The 24407-nt window shown below is 35.9% G+C and overlaps 1 protein-coding gene across 6 annotated transcripts in view; it reads right to left on the reverse strand.

Annotated features, from left to right (window-relative positions):
• Window positions 1-24407, reverse strand: part of Tanc2 (tetratricopeptide repeat, ankyrin repeat and coiled-coil containing 2) — a 386320-nt gene that overhangs the window by 275699 nt on the left and 86214 nt on the right. For 3 of the 6 annotated variants that reach the window (XM_005402230.2, XM_005402228.2, XM_005402226.1), the window contains exon 3: window positions 12209-12280. In XM_005402230.2, the coding sequence (XP_005402287.1) occupies window positions 12209-12280 (72 nt within the window). Of the gene's footprint in view, window positions 1-12097; window positions 12281-24407 lie in introns of all 6 variants that reach the window. The other 3 variants (XM_005402233.2, XM_013503196.1, XM_005402229.2) reach the window with 1 other exon arrangement.

The raw sequence follows: 24407 nt of genomic DNA on the forward strand, positions 1-24407 counted from the left end.
AATAGCAAAGGACTCTCCCTGGGGATAAGCATGACACATGCAGGAGGGATATATATTTTCAAGGCAGCAGGAATAAATTTCACTGTTTTTCCCAGAGGAGAACAGGACTTATACAAGGTAGTCACCAAGTCTTAAAACTAGGAAAATCTTTTAACAAACAGTTTATTGATGTTATGAACGACAAAATGCTAGTTTATTTCTTAGGTTTTGTGGCCGCCTCATATACTGCATCTTGGGAACGGGAAGGGGAACGGGAAGGGGAACGGGAAGGGGAACGGGAAGGGGAACGGGAAGGGGAACGGGAAGGGAAGGGAAGGGACGGGAAGGGAAGGGAAGAAGAAAGCAAGGGAAGGAGGGAGGGAGAAAAGAAAGACTTTCCTCCTATAATTATAAAGCTGTCAGAATCAATATAGGCACAGCTTGTGCAACTTCTTCTTCACCCCCACAGTGTCCATTCCCTTTACCAACTATTTATAATCTGCACAGTTTACTCACAGAAAAAAAAATACGGTCAGCATTAGTATTTAGCAGTATGTTCAAAGTTCATTTTGTTGTCTTCAACAAAGAGCTCAACTGTTCTATTAATCCAGTATTTCCATATGGTCTTATTACTTCTATCCATAAGATATGATCTTTCAGCAATTCCATACCTGAAGATTTACTTTTCTGAGGATTCTCAAAGACTTTAGGGGGTCTAAGTTTTTAACAATAAAAGAGTAGAGTGAGCCCATGAGTCAGACCAGTCTTTTAAAGACCTGCTGCATGGCTCAGGTGCCAGTGTAGGAAGAGTTTCAATACAGTCCCCTAGGTCTCAGTTCCTAGAGAAATTTGAGAAACATAAATGTGTACCCTTTATCTAACAGCACAGGAAGGGAAAAAACAGATGTTAAACAAATTCAGTTGGGAGAAGCCAAGATCCTTCACCTGCGAATGTCTGAAAAGGAGGGATTCTATGGAGCACAGGTTCAGAGAAGAGAGCATCACTCCTACAAGAAATAATGAAATGTGACCAGAATGGTTCAAGAGAGAAGTACTACTGAGAACAATTAGCTTCGATTCCATTGTCACCAGGAGGGCACAGAGCAGAGAACTACGGTAAAGCCTATGCTAGAGCCTTTGGTATTCTCAGCCTTACTGGTGATGTGGCTCAACCGCCTTTGGAAAGCAGGGAGAACCGCAGACTAGCACCATCGCCTACAAAAAGTCTACTACAGCAACAGCACAGATGTCAAAACTAGCTGGAGTGTGGGGTAGACACCACTTGAAATCCTGTCGGCATTTGCTTTCTTCTGAGGACACGTGCAGAGATGACTTCTTTTGAAAGGCAAAGGGAGGGCCTCTTCATAAACCCCTTCTACTCCCTAGTTTTCCTATCATTTCACCACTTAAACTAAAAGGATGGTGAAAGCTGTCTCAGCTAGGTTTTAATTGGACACAACACCAATATTACACACAAGATTGAATGATCACATCTTCTGGGCTTCCACTGGACAGGCTCAGCATGCTTCATTAGACAAACAGTAAGTGTGATCTTGTTCAAGAAAAGTACATAAACGTAAGGCCATATTTTGTTAGCTCCCATTCCAGAAAATTGGTGGAGAACTCCCTGGCTCTTGTATAATTCCATGATGGCCAACAATTATCTACTGCTTAATAAAGTCTAATTTTTATGTTCTGTTTAGGCCTCCACTTCATTACTGTACCAGACTCTGTCTTATTAATTTGTCTTCTCCAACTTAGGGCCTACATCTTCCTGATGGGATACTTCACTGGCCATAGCTCTAAAACAAATTTCAGAAAACTCAATTCAGATTTTAGGTAAGTATATTTCTTTTAAAATGTACAGAAAATCAGCTCTGAGGCAATGATCAGTAATTTTAGAAGAGAAAATGGCTCAAAGTATAGATTGAAATTAAAAAGGAAGAAATGAGAGAGAGATCAGAAAACCAGGGAACAGGACAAGTGGGAGAAGGGAGGAAAGAAAGGGTAATAATGAGACTGAAATCAAGATATGTTAAACACCAACTGGTATACATGCCTGTTTCCCTTGAAAACCCTATCATGATGAAATAACATGTACTAATAAAATATTAAAAAATAATTTATATAATCATACACATGGAAACATCTAAAGAAATGAATAGGACCATACCAGAATAATAATATCATTGTTGTTGCTGTTGTTACTGTTATTAGAGGGTGCTAGGGATTGCCTCTAGGGCCTCATGAATGCTAAGCAGATGTTCAATAATTGAGATACTTCCCTGGCCCTAGAGGCAAATTTATGTCTAAAAACACAATAAGCAGAAAGGAAAAGGATATATTCAAAGATGAAGAGCAGAATATCCTCTAAATATAATTGTCAAGGAAAAATAAAGCCCCAACCAAGAAGAGCTGTGCTTTTAAGATAGCAGACTATTGTAAGGATATCTTGGGAATAAAAACATGAACAAGGAAAGGACTGGTCCACTTCAAGAAAAAGATAATAATGTGAGAATTTTGTTCATGAGCTTTCACTTATGAATCTCCCTCTAGAACTAAACTACTATGTTCTTGACATACATCAGATGTGTTTAATCCATATAATACTCTTATCAAGCAGAAATAACAACAATAATAATGTAACCAAGATAAGGAAAAGCATATTCAGGAGTGAGGAGACTTAATTAAGGTCATACAGCTAACAAGTGAAAGAGAAGCAAGGCCAGGACCCAAATAATGTGTGATTCCAAAGTCTGTCATAGTTAACATCCTGCTCCAAGCAAGAGACATGCAACAACTAATTACTTAATCCCATGTAAAAGCTGTCAGTATCAAATGGAGTCACATCAGCCCTAACAAAAACATACATAAGCAGGTTATAAAGGAAAAATTCTCACAATTATCTGATACATAGTGACTATCACAAAAGATTACGCCACAGCCACAACTTTGTCCAAAGGCCACGCCTCCCCACACACACACTAACTTCTACAAGGATATTTGTCCAGTAACTGTCCTGTATCAGACTCGCACCACCCTTATAAATCCTTGTGACCATGGATTATTGTTTCAAAATTTCTAATGTAATTTCCCCCAGTACTGCCTTTAAAACTTGGCCTCAAACATTCTGTTTGGTTTGAGTTCTGTTTGTTTATTTTTGTTTGAGACAGTGTCTCAAGATGTAGTCAGGCTGGTTTTGAACTCATTACACACCATCACAGGATGTGCAACAATTCAAATCCTTTTTTTAAAAAAAAAAAAAAACACCTTAATTTGGGACGGGGCCTTTTATTTTGGGCTGATCTCAAAATTGCAATCCTCCTGCCTCAGCCTTCCAAATGGCTGCAGTTACAGGCATGTGCTGCCATGTCCAACTCCTCAACCACTTTGTTTTTTAAAAAAATTTTATTAGTACATGTTTACACTACTTAATGAGCGTATTTATCATAATTGGTGTTACATGGTGAATATGCTCATAGCTTACTATGGCTTGTGTATTCCCTTTGCAACGCTATTCTATATATTTCCAAATAAATAATCTTTACAGAACCTTTCTCTGATTCTCTTTTATGCAGATACTATACTTACCATGGTTAAACATGTTCTTACAAATAGCAGGCATTGAAACATAATGGCCATGTTAATGGTATTAAGAGGTAGGGCCTTTAAAGGTAATTAAAGTATAGTGGCACATGCCTGTAATCCCAGCACTCTAGAAGGCTGAGGTACAAGTTCACAAATTCAAGCCCATCCTGCACAATTTAGTGATTTAGCAAGATCCTGTCTCAAAATAAAGTGGGAGGGGGTAAGATTAGGTCACAAGCACTCCTTGCCTCATGGATGGGATTAAGGCTCTTATAGAAAGCCTTCCCATAATGTTCAGCTTCCTTGTCCTCCAATTTTCTGCCATGTGAGGAACTAGGTAGCCTCTTGGACACAGAGAACAACCTTCACCAGAAACCAAGCCTGTACCCCGATCCTCCCTAATCCTCAGAAAATAAATCCGTGTTCTTTACAAATTACCCATTCTCATTTTTTTTATAGCAGCACAAACAGACTGACAACTCTTATATAGTATTTTGTTTCAATGTTCTCCATTTTATTTATTTATCTGTTTGTTTATTTGAGGCAGGGTCTCACTATGCAGTTAAGGCTGGCCTGAGCTCACTTTGTAGTTCAGGCTGGTTTTGAACTCGCAACGATCCTCCTGCTTCGGCCTCCCACGTGCTGGGATTACAGGCATGTGCCACCATGCCCAGCTTCTCCATTATATTAATCTGAAAACAGACTATATTAAGAGGTCACTAAAGTCCAATTTATGAGGAAAATGAGTTTAAAACATATCATAAAAATATAAGACTACATAATTTACAATTCAAAATTGTAAAAACATGAAAGAAAAAGTTCAAGGAACAAAAATTTTAAGAGAAAATTCCACTGTTATGTGCCATTCCAAAATGGGAACACTTGGCGTAAAAGGATTAAGGCGTACATTTTTATCCATTAGAACAGTAATGGTTGAAAGTATTCAACAAAGGAATAGTCTGTTACAAAGCTGGAAGCTCACAATCACTGAAAGTGTTCACACAGAAGCTGCTGACCATTTGCTTAAGTTGCTGTGAATCCTAGAAATGCTCACATATGTAAAATTCCTATAAACATCTGTAACTACTATAATTACTATTATTATATTATTGCTTAAAAGTTTAATCAAATTTACCACAAAATCATCTCAGCCTGCTGACTCTAGTGATCTTTGATTTCTGTAGTTACTAGATACATTTTTAAGTTTTCTTGGGTCAATTTTACCATTGGTTTTCTTCCCTTCTGTCCAGGTTTTTAAAAATTATTTTTATGTAAAGTTACTCATTTTCTTAAATAAAGGCATTATTATTAATTTATTTTTTATGCCCCATATGTTATTTATCTTTTTTCTCTTTCACTTTGCTCATTCCTCTTAAAGATTCTTCTAAGTCTTCTCAAAGAAACTGTGTCTTCATTGGTCAAATAGTTTTTGTTTAACTTCATTCATTTTTTCCATTTAATTTCACTGACAACTTTTATTTTAACTCTTCTTTCTTTTAGCTCCTTGAGTTCAATAATGTATTTATGGTGCCTCTTTTCTAATACAAGCATTCAAAGTAATGATTCCTCAGAGTACTATTTTGGTTGCATTTCCAAAATTTTAATTTCTAAAACACGTTATAGTTTGTTTTTTTTTTTTGATTTTGAGAAAACTTTTTTTTCGATTTTGAGAACCTTTTTTCTCAATTTTGGCTTCTATTTTAATCTGAAAAAGGTCTTAAAACTCTAAATTTCTAGAGAAAGAATTATCGTCTATGTTTATGTTGTTAGATTCTTTCATTTTAAGTAAATAATGTATATTGTACAGATTTCTCACTACATACATGATCAATATCTATAAATAGGTTATAGTGCTAAAAAAGAACTTGTTTTATCTATAATTATCTGAATTAAGTTTAGTAACTGCATTATTCAAATTCTCCATATTCTTTATGGCACTGAACAATTGATCTGATAAAGAATGAAAGTTGCCTTAAATGACAATTCATTAACCTCCTCTTTCATTTTTAAGTTTTCCATATATAGCTTTTCTTTTTAAAAAAAATGTCTTTATTGATGCATCATTCACATAAGATTCACCTACATAAAGTGCACAATCAATATATTTAATATATTTAGAGTTCTGTGACTCTCATCATAATACAAGTTTAGAACATTTTCATCACCCCAAAATGAAACTCCATGCTCTTAGCAGTAACTCCCTGTACTCCTCTACGGGGTAATCACCAATTAATATTTTGTCTCAATAGATTTGCCTATTCTGGACATTTCAAATAAGTGAAATGGTACAAAATTATACGGTCTTTGAACTGCCTTCTTTCACATTACACAATTTTTTCGGAGTTCATTCATGTAATAGCATGGACAATGATTTATTTTTATCTCCAAATTCTATGGTTAGACTATATTTTGTCTATTCACTGGCTGAGGGAAATTCAAGATATTTTCACTTCTTGGTTACCATGAAGATATCTATACAAGTTTTGGTGTGAATGTTTTTATTTTTCTTGGGTTGTTTTATATATTTTGACTTCATGTTTTTTCATACATAAAAGCTCAATAACTGTTAATATCTATTTCATGAATTGTACCTGCATAAAATATCAAATACTTTAATTATTTCCATTTATTTTTATGTTGTTTTATATTATTGCAAATAATGTGATCTTTTTTAGCATTTGCCTGATATATAGTTTTCATTTTTTTATTTGCAAGCTTCGTCTCACTTTGTTTTAGTAGTACTCATTACAGTTAACATATCACTAGAAATGCATGTTATACCTTCTGATACATTTAGTCACTTTTTAGGGTAATTGCTATCATAGTTCATGTCACAACTGATTAATCTTATTTAACTTCTTTCATTTCTGTATGTTTTTTCTTCTTATTCTTTCCTGTTCTCTACCAGTATTCTATAGGTATTTTAACTTGACAGAAATGAAATCATTTCATTTTCAAAAATGTAAATGACTTACTGCTTTGGCTCTTGTTCCATCAAGGCTCATTTGGGCATTTTTGGAAACTGTCTCTAGGAAAAGTGGCAACTGAGGTAGAAAGATAGGGCTACATTACTTCAGTGGAATACACCAAGCAACATTCTCTAGTTTAGGCTTAGAAAACTATGGAAATAGCCAGGCATGGTGGTGCAAGCCTGTAATCCCAGCACTTGGGAGGCTGAGGCAGAAGAAACTCTGTGAGTCTGAGGCCAGCCTGGGCTACCTGAGCAAGTTCAAGGCCAGGCTGAACTACAAAGTGAGACATTGCCTCAAAAGAAAAGAGGGCACGGAGAGGGGAAGGGAAAAGACAAGAAAAGAAAACAATGGAAATAATCTCTTCAGGGCCAGAAATGTAAGTAAGACACACCTTTTCCACTTCTACAGAATTAATGCTGGGTTTTACAACCCAGTAACTGAATCTTTAGCCCATAAACAGAGAATGTAGAAATTAGAAATAGTAGAAAATGAATTAGAAATAGTAACTGAATGCAGTATAGACCCAATATCTTAATTAGTACTACTGCTTATGATCTTAAAAGTCTTCATATACTTTTCCTCATTTAACCTTACAAAAATATGTGGTATCTAACAATAGTGATGGAACTCAAGACGACCAAACATGTTCACTACATATTTTAATCTAATTAAATCCACTATAATTTGCCTTGAATTCCAACGTTTATCTTAAAGTTACAAGATACTCATGCGAGAAAGTATAAACTTAAAGTAAGTTACATGAGTATGAGAATGCCTAAATAAATCAGACTATGTAGACTAATATTATATGTAGGCCCTTATATCTTTAAATTATCTTCTCAATAATTTTTTTGTGATACTAATAAAAGAAGACTGTGTTTCCATTTACCCAGAATACAAACAAGAGGAAAAGCAACAGTCCATCTTTATTATATACTAGGATACATGTTTAGGAAATCCTAGCCTTCACAGCAAGTGTCTATTTTTTTCTAATAATAATATTCACAACCGTACATCTTGAATCCCAGTATATTTCCAAATACTTCAAGGTAAGAAAAAAATGTCAGTGAACAGATCATGAGAACACTAAAATATATCAGGCCATGTAGAATAAAACTATGTCCTTTCATTAAATATTTATTATTATTATCTTGGTGTTTAAGAGACAGGATCTCACCATGTATTCCAGGTTGGCCTTCAACTCACTGTGTAGCCCATGCCAGCCTAAAACTTGGAGCAATCTTCATACCTCAGCCTCCCGAGTGCTTGCATTACAGATGTGTGTGGACAACCATGCCTGGCCAGGTACTACTTCCAAAATGTATCTGAGGGGCTGGGGATTTAGCTTAGCGGCAAAGTGCCTGCCTGGCAAGTGCAAGGTCTTGAGTTTGATTCCCGGTACCGGAAGAAAAATGAAAAACAAACCAACAAAAAAACCAATAGTTCCCTGTTGCCCTCTTCTGCACTGACTTCCTTGGGGGCCCAGCAGGTCTAACAGCCCAAAATGTATCTGAAATAAGTAACTGTTCCCATTTGATCCATGACAAAAATAATATCTTGGCCATCGTTAGCATCTAAAATATGTAGACTTAACAAACCCAGTTCAGTTATTGCAATTTATTTACTATCCAAATTGTACTGCCATATGGTCATTCCAATCTATTAGCAGCAAATGCTCTTAGTAGCAGCTGCCTAAATAGTTTTCCCAAGAGATTATATAATAATCTATTTGATGTTAGTATTTGAAATTACTCCTCAAGAAAGTAAAGGGACTTACTTAACGTACTTAAATTACTTGAAGGTTCCTTCAAAAACCTCAGAACATATACACTGTGGGACACAGTTGATAGATATTCAAAAACCAAATCTCTCTAGAAAATAAAATAATTGTAGCTAACATTTTGACTATGTACTCCATGTTAGACACCACCTTACGAGCTTTACATGTACTCACTCATCTAATTCTTACTGGTCATATGAGGCAGATATTATTGTCCTTATTTTAGAAACAAGGAAACTGAAGTACAGATATTTAGGGTAAATTCGAGCAAGATTACACAGAAAATTTGTTATATCACTTCAGCGGGTTTTGGATTTTATAAATGGTAAACATCATAAACATTAAAAAAGAGTATATACCAGAACAACAAAAAAAATCATGAGTCAATAGAGTATATATAAACTTATACAGCCCCTTCTTCTACTCCCCTTCTCCCACAGTAGAGGGGCTCGAACCCAGGAGCACTCCACTACTGAGCTATATCCTCACTTCTTTTTGAATCTTTCATTTTGACCCAGGGTCTTGTAAGTTGTCCAGGTTTAGCCTGCATTCCAACTTGCTATCTTCCTGCCTCAGCCTCCTGAGTAGCTGAGATTGTAGGCATACACCACAATGACCAACTCTCTCCCACTCTAAGTAAGAGACTGTTTATCTCCATACTGCCACCAAATGTATACATGGGTGAATGTTTGTGTACATAGTAACTTATAACACATATCAATTCCGATTGTTGATAATTAATTTTCTGTTATATAAACAGCATTATATAGCATACAGATATTTTAAAACTTGTTCAAGTCTATTTGTAAACTCTTCACAAAAATTCCTTTGACAACGTTTATGTGCATTACACTTGGTAAACTGTAAAAATTTAGAAAGTGTTGGATTAATGAATTAACTATTGGCATTCCTTCATTACCTATGGATTAAGACAGCTGAGCGCCTATGGTAATATAAAAAATAACCCTCGCAAAGGGTACTGCAGAAGAGTGTGGAGACAATAAGTCCAACAGTGTCTCTGCATGCTCGCTTCCGTGCTGTCCCCAGTGCAAGCAACAGCAACTAACCCAAATGAGCCCTGGGGTCTACTCAATCTCTAGCTCAGGTCTGCAAGCTTCCTTTACTACTTAAACCGTCTGACTGCACCTTTTGTTACTTGGAACATAAAAATAATTTTTTATAGAAATCATAATATACCAGATATAGGGGGTATGGTATTACTCCCTATAAACCTCAATTTTCATGATAGTAAAATGAGACTGCTTCCTAGCTGTACTATCTTTAGCACATTTTCCTTTTAGCAAGAAATTTATCTCTCTATTACTTAGTTTTCTCATCTCTCAAATGGAGATGTATGTGAAGAATTTATGTGCTAATAAGTATATGCCACATATGTGATGGAATGAAAATTACTTTCATTTTTGCAATACTAATTAAGAGTATTATTCTGAAAACACAGAAAGCTTGGAAGTTCCAACTGATAGCTAATATTATAAGCAATTTTTAAAAACCTGTCACAAAACTTTTAACAATCATAACTAAAACTTCCTGAGTACTTAATATTTAACAAAGACAGTTTTATGCAAGTACTCTTTTGCTACTCTTGTACCTAGTACTTGGTACACAGTGGGCCCTAAATAAGTATCTGTTGAATGAGTAAGTAAAAAGTACTAAAGAATAATGAATAAACTAATTTACATGTACTAAAGACTAAATATTAAGAAGCCATAAAGGAAATTTTAAAAAGCTGCCTATTCTGATTCTACTTATTCAGTCTGAAGGGTAATATGAAAATAAAGAATATGAGGTAGTTAGAAGTTTAAAGGCACAGAAATGACAAAATTAGTTAGGTATAGCTCTAGTAGCCCCATTAAATGAATGTACTTTGGTAACTAATGGTAAGTAAAAACCACGCCCCAGAGGATATTTCTTTTCAGTCAGCTAATTTTTCACCAGCCAACTTTCCTTTCACTTATTTATTACAAAGCACAATTTGGAAAGGAAGAATAACAAATGAGTAATCTGACTATGGGTTTTATTTAACTTTCAGTGTATTTTCACAATCGTTATCCTGTGCTTCACTTGAAAGAAAAGCAGCTACAGAAACATTTTCTTGGCAACTTCCTTCAAGAAAGAGATATCTTTCATTCAGAAATTTTAAAATGCACTGTCCGTCTTTAAATTTTTATAGCTTGGACAGTCTTCAGTAAGACAAACTGTCTGAAAGGTCCTGTACACTTCAAACACTGTGAAAGTAAAACGAAGCAGTTCATACATGCTGCTGGTCAATTACACCATTCTTACTGCTCTACCACAACATCTCTGTGACAGCAGAAATGTTACTGACTTTATATTACATGCATCTATCATTCAGTAAAGCCTGCCTATTTAAGCTGAAGTTCAAATTGTGATAGGCAAGTGGAATAGGAAAGTAGTACCTTCAGTATCTCAGGCAACCAGCTTACATACAAGAAAACTGAACTTCCCACAGTAAATAAAGTGTAATTATATGACAGCTATCAGATTTGGGTGTTTTGCACTTTTAATACTCAGTACCTTTACCTGTAAAAACAGGGAGGATATCTAAGCAATGAAATTTTATTCATTCCCAATTCCATCAAATCTATCACAGTCTTTGGACTTTAAAAGAGAATCAGTACTTTAGACTATTACATTACTAGGTTGGGGAGGGGGTTGAACACAGGGCCTCACGCATGCTAGGCAAGAGCTATACCACTGAGCTACACCCCCAGCCACATTAGACTTTGACTCATTTAGTTACTTGAAAATGCCTAAAATACAATAAACAATGTAAAGAGGCCAAACATACGCTTTCAGGAATTACAGAATAACAAAATACTATTCTTTTAATGAATATTATAAATGGTGAAAGTTTCATTCTACTTAAATACTCTAAAAATTCTACTTTCCTCCTCTCATTTTCCTTTGAACTGTCATCATGATAACCAAATCTCCTTACTGCCTACTTCAATACCAGGCACTCAGGAAACAATCAGCATATCCTCAATGTCATGCTTTCATAAAACATAAATACCAGCCAACTGACTGCCATCAAGGAAGTACTGATAATGTTAGAAGAAATCTAACAAAGTGACCTAGGTTTAAATATTTTCACACATAAGTACTCTTCAACATGTTTTAAAATTTTTTCTACGACACACTCAGGAAGACAAAAGATCACTTAATAAATACCCAGTTTTCACATCTAACAACCTGATGTGAGTAAGCAGTAAATACTATGAAATTATATTAAAGTTAGTGCAATTCACAACGTATGAATTACACAGTAAGTATCACAAGAAGTTGTAGTATTGTCCTATGGAGAAAAAAATATTTAAATCAGCTTTTAAAAACAGAGATGAAAAACTCATGATTCCAAACAAAACTATGAATGATGTACCTTTGCTGAACTATCAAGCTCTTATTATTCTAAAATTACAATGTCTCCATCTGTTAATCTGACTAGAACAAGCTGATAAATGAAATTAGAACAACAGTGCATTCTGGCAAAACTAGAAACTTCCTGAAAACCTAGAAAAATATGTCCACACCAGATGGGTCACTTAGAAAATAAATATATCAATCTGTCAGAGTAATGTTCTAATTTTCTAAATTAAAATCAGTAGGAGCTCCACTTTCCAAGAGTCTGTAACATTAGGAAGGCCAAAGAAGAAAAATCTTAAAGATGTACATAAACCTCAAGTGCCATATTGTTAGGTTTCCTCTACAACATACTGAATTCAGGTAAAGTCCTTACCAGTTAACTTCTTCACAGGTTGGAGCCGAACACTGATAGACTGATGTGTGAGTAAGGGGGAGGATGGAAGAGAGCGAGACATGCCCTCCATAATCCGAATGTGCTGCATACCTTCACTCATTGGAAGTGGTGGAACAGCGTAGTCTGGCTCAAAAGCACAGTCGCTTTCTGTGGAGATGCCACCTGTTAAGAGAAGAGGAAGTCATAAAAGACCTGCTGAGGAAAGAGTCTTCCTTCCTTACTAAAATATGTATTTTAGGGTGGTTCAGAATAGTATAGACACTTTCACTGTGAGAAACCAAATAAGGTATTTTTCAACATATGCATTTGTTTATACACTACTGTATATTCAAATCTGGGTCTAGTACTAGGAAATGGAGGATGAGTGGAAAGTTCCTCTTCAAGAGGTTTGGTTTCTCATGAGAAATGCAGCCATGTAATTACAGTACAACACTATTACAGTTTACAGCTATAATATCTGCCCAAAGCCTCATGTGTTCAGTACTGGGGAATTCTGAAAGGGGATTTGATCACTGTGATTAATCCACTGATGAGTTCACAGCTGAATGTGCTGGCAGGAAGCAGGACTTAGTTGGAGGAAGTAGCTCACCAGGGGCAGGACCTGCAAGGGTGTATTTTTGACCCCACCCAGCTCTTTCCATTTTCTCTCTGCATCCTGATTGTCATAAGGTGAGCAATTTTTCCACGCCCTTTCACCATGTTTCTACCTTAGACCCAGCTGACTATGGACTGAAGCCTCAGAAATTGTGAGCCAAAATAATCTTCCTTCTCTTAAATTGCATTTCTTGAGTGTTTGATGAAAAGCTGACTCATACAAACATAGTAAGTGTTAAAATTAGAGTAAGAATCTTAATTGTTTTTCCCGATAGAAAATGAAAGACAGTATTTACCTAACCTAAGTATTTAATTTAACAATGTGCAGTTGCTAGTAGGATGATTGTAACACTATGGGTTTCTTTGTTCCCTCCGTCACGAAAACACATTAAAACACAACTAAGACTGACATTATTATAGGTGAATCTGTTCATTAAAAAATTTAATACAAGCTGTTGACTTCCACTGCTGGTAATAGCAAATTATGTACTCCAGCCCAACTTCTTCCTGAGAAAAACTGGAATAAATATATTTAAAATCTTTCTGAGGCAATAGAGAATGAAGAGCATGATGAAGAATTGTAAGGAAAAGACTGAAGTCTGGCACTTGGGGCTACTATTCACTTAGCAGCATTGGAGAAGGTAAGAAGCTAGGAGTTTTACAAAGCTGGGAACAAAATATGAAAGTCTAGGACCCATCAAAGTGTGAAGGAAAAGCTAGGAACAGCCCAGCGCTTTCATTCAAAGTACAAAGGAATAAATACAAACTAAACCCAAAATGGCTCTTACAGGGACTAAGGCTAGTACTATGTATCTCCCACAAAATTAAATGAAGGCAATCCTGAATTGCTAGAGCCCACTGAAGCAAGCATAAGTCTTCCTGGAGGAGGATAACATCACCAAATAATTTAAACACTTGTTATGTATAGTATCTGGCCCTTAAGTAACAATAACAGATACGATATCATGAACAACATAAATTTAAAAAGCCATTTAAATCAGAAATACAAAGTATGGAACAAGACACAAAATTTTCAAATTTTGAAAACAAAAATTATGAAATTAAAATTTTAATACATGAATTATAGGCAGCTTAGTTACAGAAAAGAGAATTAGTAAACTTAAAGATATATCAAAAGAAAACTTTACAGTGATATTTAGAGCACCAAAAGAATAGAAATGGACTCTTAGATATGACACCAAAAGAATGAGCAATAAAACAAAGGATAAGTTAGATTTCACTGAAATTAAAAACTTTTGTGTACCAAAAGACACTATAAAGAGAGTAAAATGACAACTCTCAGAAGGGGAGAAAATATTTGCAAATCATGTATCTGATAAAGGTATATCATCTAGAATATGTAAAGAATCATTCTCAACAACAAAAAGACAATTTAAAAATGGGCAAAGAATATGAAGACATTTTTCCAAAGAAGACATACAGTGGCATCTCAGTTCACAGACTTGATTCTTTCCACAATTCTGGTCACAAATCGAGTTGGATGAGAACTGAATCAAATTCAATGGTTAGGCTGAATGTGACCTTAGGGGGAAATCTGATTTGGTTCTCATTCAGTTTGGTTTGCAATCAGAATCATGGAGAGAACTGAGTTTGTGAATTGAGGCACCACTGTACAAATGGCCCATAAGCACATGACAAGATGCTCAACCATCCTTATATAAAGCAAATCAAAGACAAAATGAGAGACCATTTTATATTCACTTGCATGTGTATACTTTTTAAAGACAAAAATGCTCATGAAATATACAGAAACTACAACCCGCATATATTGATGGTAGGAATGTAAGAAGGTGCCAATTTTGTGTAAAATAGATTAGTAGTTCCTCAAAAAGTTAAACACAGAATTACCACATGAGCCAACCCTTCCCCTTCTTTCTTCTCCTGGGTATGCATATCCTCAGAGAAATGAAAACAGTTTTTCAAGCAAAACATTGAATAAGAATGTTCATAGTCACATTATTTATAATAGTCAAAAAGGAGAAACAACCCAGTAACTGAAAAATGGATAAATAAAAAATGTACCACATATATACAATGGGATATTTAGTCACAAAAACAATTAAAACTTGATTCAAGCTAACTAGTTAAAAATCTTATGAACATAATGAATGCTAACAAGACAATCACAAAAGGCTACATGCTGTATGACCCTATTTATATACAATTTCAGAATCGGCAGAGCCAGGGAGACAGAAAGCAAACCCGAGGTTTGCAGGGATTAGGAGGAGGAGGGATAGGCACAGGTGCCGAACAGCACACGGTTTTCCTCTAGGGTGACGTGTTACATAACTGTGACGCCTGGACAAGAAAATGCACAGAATTACATGGGAGAAAGGGGTCAGTCCTGAGGACAAACCACTCTACCATCGAATTACATACTGAACCCCAAACTGGAGGGTTTAAAATGGTAAATTTTATGGTATGTAAATTTAACTTCCATAAAAAATTACAAAGATATTTACAACCAACCCACATTTATTCAATCCAGAAGCCTAGAAATCATTTTTTTTTTTTTTTAGAAATCATTTTTAATTTCTTCACTTCTCAACCATTGTGTTAGTTCTGCAAAACATCTAAATATATTTCAAAACTACCATGAACTCCATTTCTCCTACCACTATATTAGTCTAGGCTACTATCATCTTTACTTCAAAATTCTATTGTGAGAAATCTTAAATTTATTCTTTATCCTTAGATTTTATCCTTAGATTTCAGAAATTTTTACCAGGATATGCCTTAACTTTTTCCTTTCCATTAGTTTCTGGCTCTTTGATTTATGCTGACTAACTCTTCGCTTCCAATTGTCCTTTTCTCTCTCTCTGGAGCCTGATCAGAAGGATATTGTACCTTGCAGCCCTATTTTTCAAATCTGTTTCTCTCAGTAGATTTCTTATCTTTAGGCTTTCATGAACAAACCTGAGATTGAGTTATACAGAATTACAGTATTTTATAGATTTATAAGCAAAGAACCACATCACTAGAGGAATTTCCTGAGGAATTGTTTTAAGAAAAATGAACATTAGTTTTTTTTTTAAATCTAATATATGTAGATGAATGAATTGGATTTAGTGAAGTACCACTTTTTACTTGAAATGTTCCACCATTAAAAATTAGCTGGTAATTTTAGAATCTAGTAATACTCCTTATGGAATCATATTGCAATTAGTCTAGTTTGGCTGTCCTAGTTTACTTTTCTGTTAGAAACATTTTATTCTATCTTCTCTGCCCTATAAATCATGCTTGAATTCACTGTTACTGCAAAAGAAAAAACCTAAAAATGAGTTTCAAGTAAAGAAAGTACTGGTTTGCATTGACAAAATTTGACTATATTTTACTGTCTCCTAGATAACTAGCAGAGATAACTAGATAACTCCACAATTTATGTCATGCTCATGACTCTGAAGACTGACTATGAACCCACCTATCTAGGTTGGAACAGAGAGGACTAGACTAGCTAGCAAATTTAAGATGGTATTCAGAGCCACACCACTGTACTTTTAACAGTGGCCCCAGTCACTGAAAGAGCTACTGAATACTTGGCATGCTCTTCTCATGGTAGTTTAGAAGCAATCAGGAGGGTAGTCAAATCAGAAGAGCACATGTAAGATCTCTGCTCACCAACGTTCTACTGGCCCAAGTCAATCAGAGAGCCAAGAATGGCATCCACAGGGAGGGAAAATAATACCTGGCCCTCACCTGTGGGGCTACTGAGAAGTTGCAAAGTCAACAGAATGTATATAATTTTATAACACAAAGGAAGTGAAAACTTGGGAATCCAATTCACCACACACGTAAGGCAACATTTACTTGTACTTGGAGGTGGCTGCCGGAAATTGCACCCAGGACCTCAGACCTCCTAAGTAAGTGCTTTAAACCTGAGCAATATGCCCAGACTTCAATCTTCATTTTCTACTCTATTACTATATTTTCTTCATTTCACTTTATTACTACTTTTTCGTTTTAATTAACCAAATTAAAAGTTACTGAAATTCTATGACAGAGATATGGCAGAATAAAATTAACTGCTTATTTGTCACAAAAAAATAGTTATACTGGCCAACTGGTGACTAGATATTCAACAGCTGAGCTTGAAAGTAAAAAGACAGCAAGTTTAGATGGAGCTGTTTAAAAAGTAAGAATAATTATAATTCAATTAAAAGTTCAGCATTCATTAAAAAGTCTTATAGTAAGTTCAAGGCCAGCCTGAAATATACGGGAGAGACCCTGTCTTAAAAAAACCAGACAGAGAGACAGACAGACACACACACACACACACACACACAGAATTAATAAGAATGAATGACTTTATTACTAATTTTTAAAGTTATATACATAACCACAAACAAAATTTATAAATACTTTGCCCCTAAAGACAACAGGGTTTTTGCATAATTTATTCTAAATACTCTTTCAGTTCAAGGCTTACATTACCCTGTGACTCTATAACAATCTTACAAGTCCATAAATCAAGCAATAAATATGCTGAGAGAAAATTAACAACGTACACAGAATCCTATAGTTACTGGGTATGATGGCACATGCCTGTAATCCCAGCATTCTGGAAGGCTGATGAAAGAGGACCACAAATTCAAGCCAGTTGGGCAATTTAGCAAGGCCCTGTCTCAAAGTTAATTAATAAAGATAAACAACCATTAAACAGGGATGGGGATGTAACTTATGGTGAAGGCTCTGGGTTCAATCTCCAGTACTGGCATATTTGAGGGGGTCTATAGTCAAACAAAAAAACTGCACATGTAGAAAATTGCAAGATATCTACAAAAACCTATTAGAAAAAATAAATAAGTCAGTTAAATTCATATATTACAAAGTTAATGTATAAGTATAAAGTTTCTTTCCATTAACTAGCAATGCACACTAGGAAAATGAAAAAAATTTAAAGTCAGGATCATTAAAATAGTACTATTAAAAACGTGAAATACTTAGAATGAGTCAGACAAAATACATATAATGTATGTATGTTTAAAATTACAAAATACTGTCTCCTAGAGAGAAAGCAAAGACCTACACAGAGAGATAACCCATGTTCGTGGATCCAAAGACTACATGTCATTATGATGTCAATTCTTCTCAAAGTGAACTACTGGTATGAAGCAATTCCAATAAAAATCTAGCAGGAAGGTTTTTTGGTAGAAATCAACACACTGATTATAAAACTTATACAGAGAAACAGAAGAAATAAGATTAGCCAAAACAATTTTTTTGAAAACAAAACTAGGGTGCTTATAGTATCTAATTTTAAGATTTATAGTTATATTAATTCAGTTAGTGTGTGGCACTAAAAAAAAAAAATGAACACATAAATCAATTCAAGACTAGAGAGCACAGAAAAAGACTCACACAACAATGGTTTTGATATGTTTTGACCCCCAAAGCGTTCATGTATTAGAAGCTTGGTTCCCCCAGTACAGTAGTACTGCAAGGTGGAAAGACCTTTCAGAGGTGCGGCCTGATAGGAGGTGACTGGGTCATGACAACTCCTGCTGAGGGATAAAGGCTGATCTTGAAGAGATGGATTCGTTCCTGTGAGAGTAGATAGTAATAAAAAGCCAGACTGGTCCCTCTTCACTCTCTTGCTTCCTCAATCTCTGTCCCACCTCTTGCACACACACTTGCACTACCACAGTATGATGTCAATACAATATTATGATGCAGCCAGGCGAGCGCTTGCCAGGTTCTGTGCTATTTAGAGTTTCTACCCAGCAGAAAAAAATCACCAACTCTTCGATTTGGCACAGAAGTAAAATCACAATGTAAACTGCCGCTCTAGAAGTTGAAGAGATAGGTGAACACAGAGAATCACTATTTACCAAAGCAAAAACCAATAAGCAGAAACCTTACCTGAATTGTAACTGACGGATTGGAGGCTCCGTGTAGACAGGCCTGAGATAAAAATGTCAAGGGGATTCAGTTTTAGAGGTTCCCAACCATATCTGTGAGTTTGACCTATAAAACAGCTTTACAATGTTTTCTCAGTAAATACTGAAGAAAAACCTCCTGTGTTTACAGCAAGGGGAAGGGAAAAAGTAATCATTTTGAAATACATCGGAGCATGTTTGTTTTTTTTTTTAACAAGGCCTGTTCTCAGGGGAAATAATTTTACCAGAGCCTAACCAATATAATGGAAGGCATATCATCAACTCCAGCCTGCCCTTGCTGCACACATTGGTGAAGGAAAACGCTCATCTCCAACCCCCTCTGAAATCGTGTCCCACCTAAGGGGAAAAAGGAGGAGGAAGGGGGAGGGGGGTAAGACGCAGGAGAGAGAGGAAGGAAGAAGGGGAGGAGGGAGAAGGAAGAGAAAGAGGAGGAGCAAAAGAAGAGTAAAAGAAGGAAGAGGAAGAGGAGGAGAAGAGGAGGGAGAAGGAGAAGAAAAAAAGGAGAGAGGAGAAGAAATGTTAGACTAGGGACTTTAATGGAAGAACGTACACAGCATATAAGCAATAGGTAATGTGAACAATGAAACTCTAGAAAAGATTCTTAAAATATAGAAATCACAAACACTGTAACAGAAAATATAATAGAAATAAAAAATGTCTCTGTTAGCTTCATTAGGAGACTGAACATTACTGAGTAAAGAATCTCCAAGCTTAAGGCTATCAGTAAAACATCCAAAATTGGAAAAAAGAAAGAAAGAAAGAAAGAAAGAAAGAAAGAAAGAAAGAAAGAAAGAAAGAAAGAAAGAAAGAAAAGAAAATGAACTGGAAAAAAATACTATCTAAGAACTGCGGGACAACTATAGAAGACATAAATATGCACAATGGGAATAACAAAAGAAGAAAGAAACAGAAGAAATGTTTGAAGCAATAATGACCAAGAGTTTTCCCAAATCAATGTCAAGGTACTGTCCAAACAAACAACAACAAAATCCCTATACCTCAGTATATCATATTCAAACTACAGAAAATCAAAGCTTAAAAAACTCTTCAGGAAGCCAGAGGAAGAAAACACCCTACTTGCCATGGCTTGTGTCTCGACGTCTCCCCAAAGCCTCATATACTCACAGGTGGGGCTTCTGGTTTACCATAGTCCTGGGTTTGGATGCCAGGAAGACCCACCCTGGATGTGGATGGCACTAATGAATAGTCTTGTAGCTTGAATGAAGGCTCCATGCTGCTGATTTGCTGCATCCTGCCTAGTCTGCACTGCCATGGACTGTTTCTCCTCTGGCACGCCCTTCTACCATGCCGCCCTGCCTTGGAGCCAGATGACAATGGATGGAAACCTCTCCAAACTGTAAGCTAAAATAAACCTTTCCTCTTCTAGTTTGTGGGTGTTGGGTATTTTTTCCTAGCAACGAGAAAGTAACTAAGACACTACCCAAGAAGCAAAGATAAAAACTACACTTGACCTGTCCTCAGAAACAATATAGGAGAAAAAAGGGTAAAATGAAACGTTTAAAATGTTAGAGCGGGGAAGAGAAGCCACCAACCTAGAATTCTGTGCCCTATGTAATTATCCTTCAAAAGTGATAGATAAAGACTTTCTTAATCAAAAAAGAAAAAAGAAATAAAATGGGTAATTATTTTACCAGTAAATCAGCCTTGTAAGAAATGTTTTAAGTTCTTCAAAGAAGAGAAAAATAATATAGGTCAGAAAATTTGATCTACATAAAGATAAGCAGCACTGTGAAGAATAAATATGTGAATGTAAAATAAGGCTTTAAAGGATTGTTTACTGACCTAAAATATAAACTTGTTCAAAATAATAATAGCAACTGTATTATTATACATTTATATGTACTTATGCTTTATCTATGTATATACATGTATGTGTAAGTTAAATGTAAGCCCATCCAGAAAGAATTAGGCATGATCTGTTATTGTAAGACACTTATTTGCATTACCATGAGATGACAGTAGTCTCCACAGTAGTCTCCACTTATCCATGGGGAGTATGTTACAAGACCCTCAACAGATGCTTAAAACACAGGTAGTACCAAACCCCATTTATACTGTTTTTTTCCTACACATACAGTGGTACCTCAGTTCACAAACTTAATTTGTTCTATGATTTTGGAAAAGATGCCCATGTTTGTATTTATGCAGGAAATATGACCATGGTCATGTTCCTCACCCAATGTAGAGTTTAATTCCATTGTGATCTGAGAGCATACATTAAGCTCAGGTTATCATGATTAAACTCAGAATTATCCATCAGGTAAAGTGAGAAAAAGTGAGGAACAAGGAAGGGCGCTGTGTTACTCAGTTTTCTGTTACTGTGACAAAATATCTGAGATAATCAATGTAATAACAAAAGAAGTTTGTTCTGGCTCACAGTTTCAGAGGTTTCAGCCCACGATCACGTGGCCCTGTTGTCTTGGGCCTGTTCTGGCACAACATGTCATGGCAGGAATTCATGGTTGAAAAGAACTGTTCACCTCTAGGTGGGAAGGAGGCAGTGAGAGAAAGCAAGAGGCCAGGGTCCCAATATCCGCTGCCATATCATGCCCCAAATGACTTAACTTTCTTCCACTAGGCCCCAAATTCTAAAGATTCCAGGTCACAAAAGCATCACAGGCTGAGGACCAAGCCTTCAACACATGGGTCTCTTTGGAACATCTGAGATTCAAATGTTAGTGAAGGCCCTTGTAAGTCTGAGAGACTCAGGAAAACCTCCCTTTCCTCTCACCCCTGTTCCTCACTTCTCTTCTGTTCCAGTCTCTAAGCAATTCCATGGTGGTAACAGCACACAGATGGTAGTGGTGCTAAGCAAGCATCTACAGCTTCAAGAGAAAGGAACCTCTTTCTCTGACTGCAGGAGACGCAGCCGTAAGAATGACCACATTGAGTGTGATTCCCAGTACCAAAAAAAAAAAAAAAAGAAAGGAAAAAAAAAAGTGTAATCCAATAAAAAAATTAAAACAAAAAGAGAAAAGTGCAATCCAACCAAAAACTAAAAATAACCTGCCACATCCTCATACAACTCACCTATGAAACCTATGTAAAACACAGACAAATCTTAGAGAATGACAGTAACCATTTATAACTTTTTCAGGTAGCTTTTCCCACTGCTGCTGCTATTAGATGTGCTTCTGATGCTGAAGTAAACAAACACATCCCTGGCACCTACTGTGCAGCTCTTGACCTGGGAAAAAGACCATAAAAAGCAGTAAGTATTCAGCTGTTAGGGCCAGCTACACATTTTCACTGTCTTACCGCCTATCAATTCTCTGGCTCTAGGTCATAATCTAGTCCACAGGGACTTTCTATGTCTTTCCCTTCCACAGAGAATTATGCTGGTCAGCTACACTGATACTATGGCTGATTAGACTCAGTGAACAGAAAGCAGAAACTAATTTAGATATCTCAGTATGGTTCTTATCATAAAACTAAGTGAATCTCAGGGTAGACCTTAGCGTTGGGAGAAAACAAAACAAAACAAAACATGTCAGCTTTTGCAAATAACTATTATCCTGTTTTGAAAAGCAGTTTTTACCTTACCCACATGGTCTTAAAATGAAAAACCTCGCCATGTGGCATCATGTTATTATGTGACCTGGGCAGCCCACCATTAACTATGTACTGTTGGGCCAACAAAGTGATACAGCTGGATACACAATACATCACTTCATCACTAAATGGAAGTAGTTATACATGAGATCAGGCTTCCAAAGGTCCTGAATCGTAAGTAATCTGTATGAATGACCTAGATGCTTATGATTCCTACTTCTGCTATACTGTTGTTTCTCTATTAATGTGGATATGTTAAGGAGAATTCTCTATGACTGGGGGGGGGTGGCCTTGTTTAATGATGGTTCAATATGACATGCAGATGACAACACCATTATCACCTCACTACAGAGTTGTTCTGAAGGGCAGTGGGGTAGAGAAACCACCTAATAAAAGAAATTTGAGAAGGGCACCTGGTTGTTCATTTTCTCTGTGAAGAAAAATGACAGGTATTGTTGAACACTAACAGATGATGTTTAATGCTTTGACTGGATATTCAGGACTTGGAAGAAAACAATTAGAAAAGTGGTAACAAAGAGATCTGGGGATGAGGAATGCTGACAGACCACTTTGAAAGAGCACAAAATATTAAGTAACCTATGTCCCATGTGAAGGTCTGCCGAAGAGCAAACTTCACAGAGAAGGGGTGCTTAAGCCAGTAGACAAGTTCACTCCATTTTTGCCCAATGACTCATTCACTATGAGATGAAGTTTATACATGGGCTCAGCAATACAGATTTCCATTCAGCAATACGGTACTAATCTGACTATAGTCATAGCTGAGTGTCCAACCTGACTGTAGTACACACATGCAGTGAAAAATGGTTATGTAGATAGTGAGTTATTTCTCTGTTCTTTTCTGGCCCTTGGCAATTTCCTCTAATAAATGAACTGAAAATTTAAAGAAAATTTGGATACATTAGTTATCCACCGTATCGACATCATAGTGTGAAGTTTTTCAAATTGTCTTAGTCTGCCCCCTTGTGGGAACTAGTGTTTCATTCTTTTTCTAGGAATAAACCATTAAATCCAAACTACTACTCAAATGGGGGGGAGGGGCTATACAGTACCTCTATCCTATTCTATAATTTTTCCCCATCTTTTGTAATCCAATTATTTATGATCCTTGTTAAGATTTATAAAGTGTTTTTAAAAAGAATTTTATGACTGTCTTATTAGAAATATTCAGATAATATTTAATTTTCTATATGTTCAACATAACTCTTCCAGCCTTGTTAGTTACATGCTTTTATTCCTTTTCTTTCTAAATATGGATATAAGCAAGGAGTGGCTTTTACAAGGCTTCTAGAGTTGGGCTAACTGTCATAATACTAAGTAGGATTTTAACACGTTCTGCGTGGGTCTGCATATTTCAAAAGCATAAAATGGTTCTAAATAATGATGAATCACTTTGTAAATTTAAACACTCAAAGATGAGGAAATGGTGAAATACTTTTTATACAGATGTTTCAGTATATTCTTGGAGGGATGGCCATGTTCTACTGTTTGTTTGTTTGTTTGTTTTTCTGGTACCGGAAATCGAACTCACGACCTTGCACTTGCCAGGCAGGCGCTGTTCCGCTGAGCTAAATCCCCAGCTCCACCATGTTATACTGTTAATTGAGAAAGAATAGGAAACAAAACACTGCATTTTAATTTTTAAAAAATCTTCTAACTAAGCTAGGAGCAGTGGTACACACCTGTAATCTTCACTCTTTTGGAGGCTGAAGCAAAAGAATAGTAAATTTGAGACCAGACTGGGCAATTTAGCAACTTAGTGAGACTCTGTCTCTGTGAAAAAAATTAAAAACCACAAAGGGCTGGGTATACAGTACAGAATAAAGGCTCTGGGTAAAATCCTCAGAACAACACACAAATCCTAAAACTAATTTATATGTCCCTGCATATGTCACTATAAGCTCAGGGAAAAACATGGAAGAATACACTCTGAGTATAGGTAATACTAGTTACTTTAGTGGATTGGAAGAGGAATTGTTTGACAGAACGTAATTTTAAAAATTAATCAGATTATAGCCCACATTAAAAAATTACAAGTATGACATATATATATAGATATATAACCTCCATTTTGATGTAACATAACAACCCAAAATACAATGAGGAATTGCTGACTAGAGGGTCAATTTCAAGTTTAATTTTACAAAAAGTGTCATAATAAAAATATCAGAAAAAAAGTTTAAATG

This window comes from Chinchilla lanigera, unplaced genomic scaffold, assembly GCF_000276665.1.
Source record: "Chinchilla lanigera isolate Chin_1 unplaced genomic scaffold, ChiLan1.0 scaffold00077, whole genome shotgun sequence".
NCBI lineage: Eukaryota > Metazoa > Chordata > Mammalia > Rodentia > Chinchillidae > Chinchilla > Chinchilla lanigera.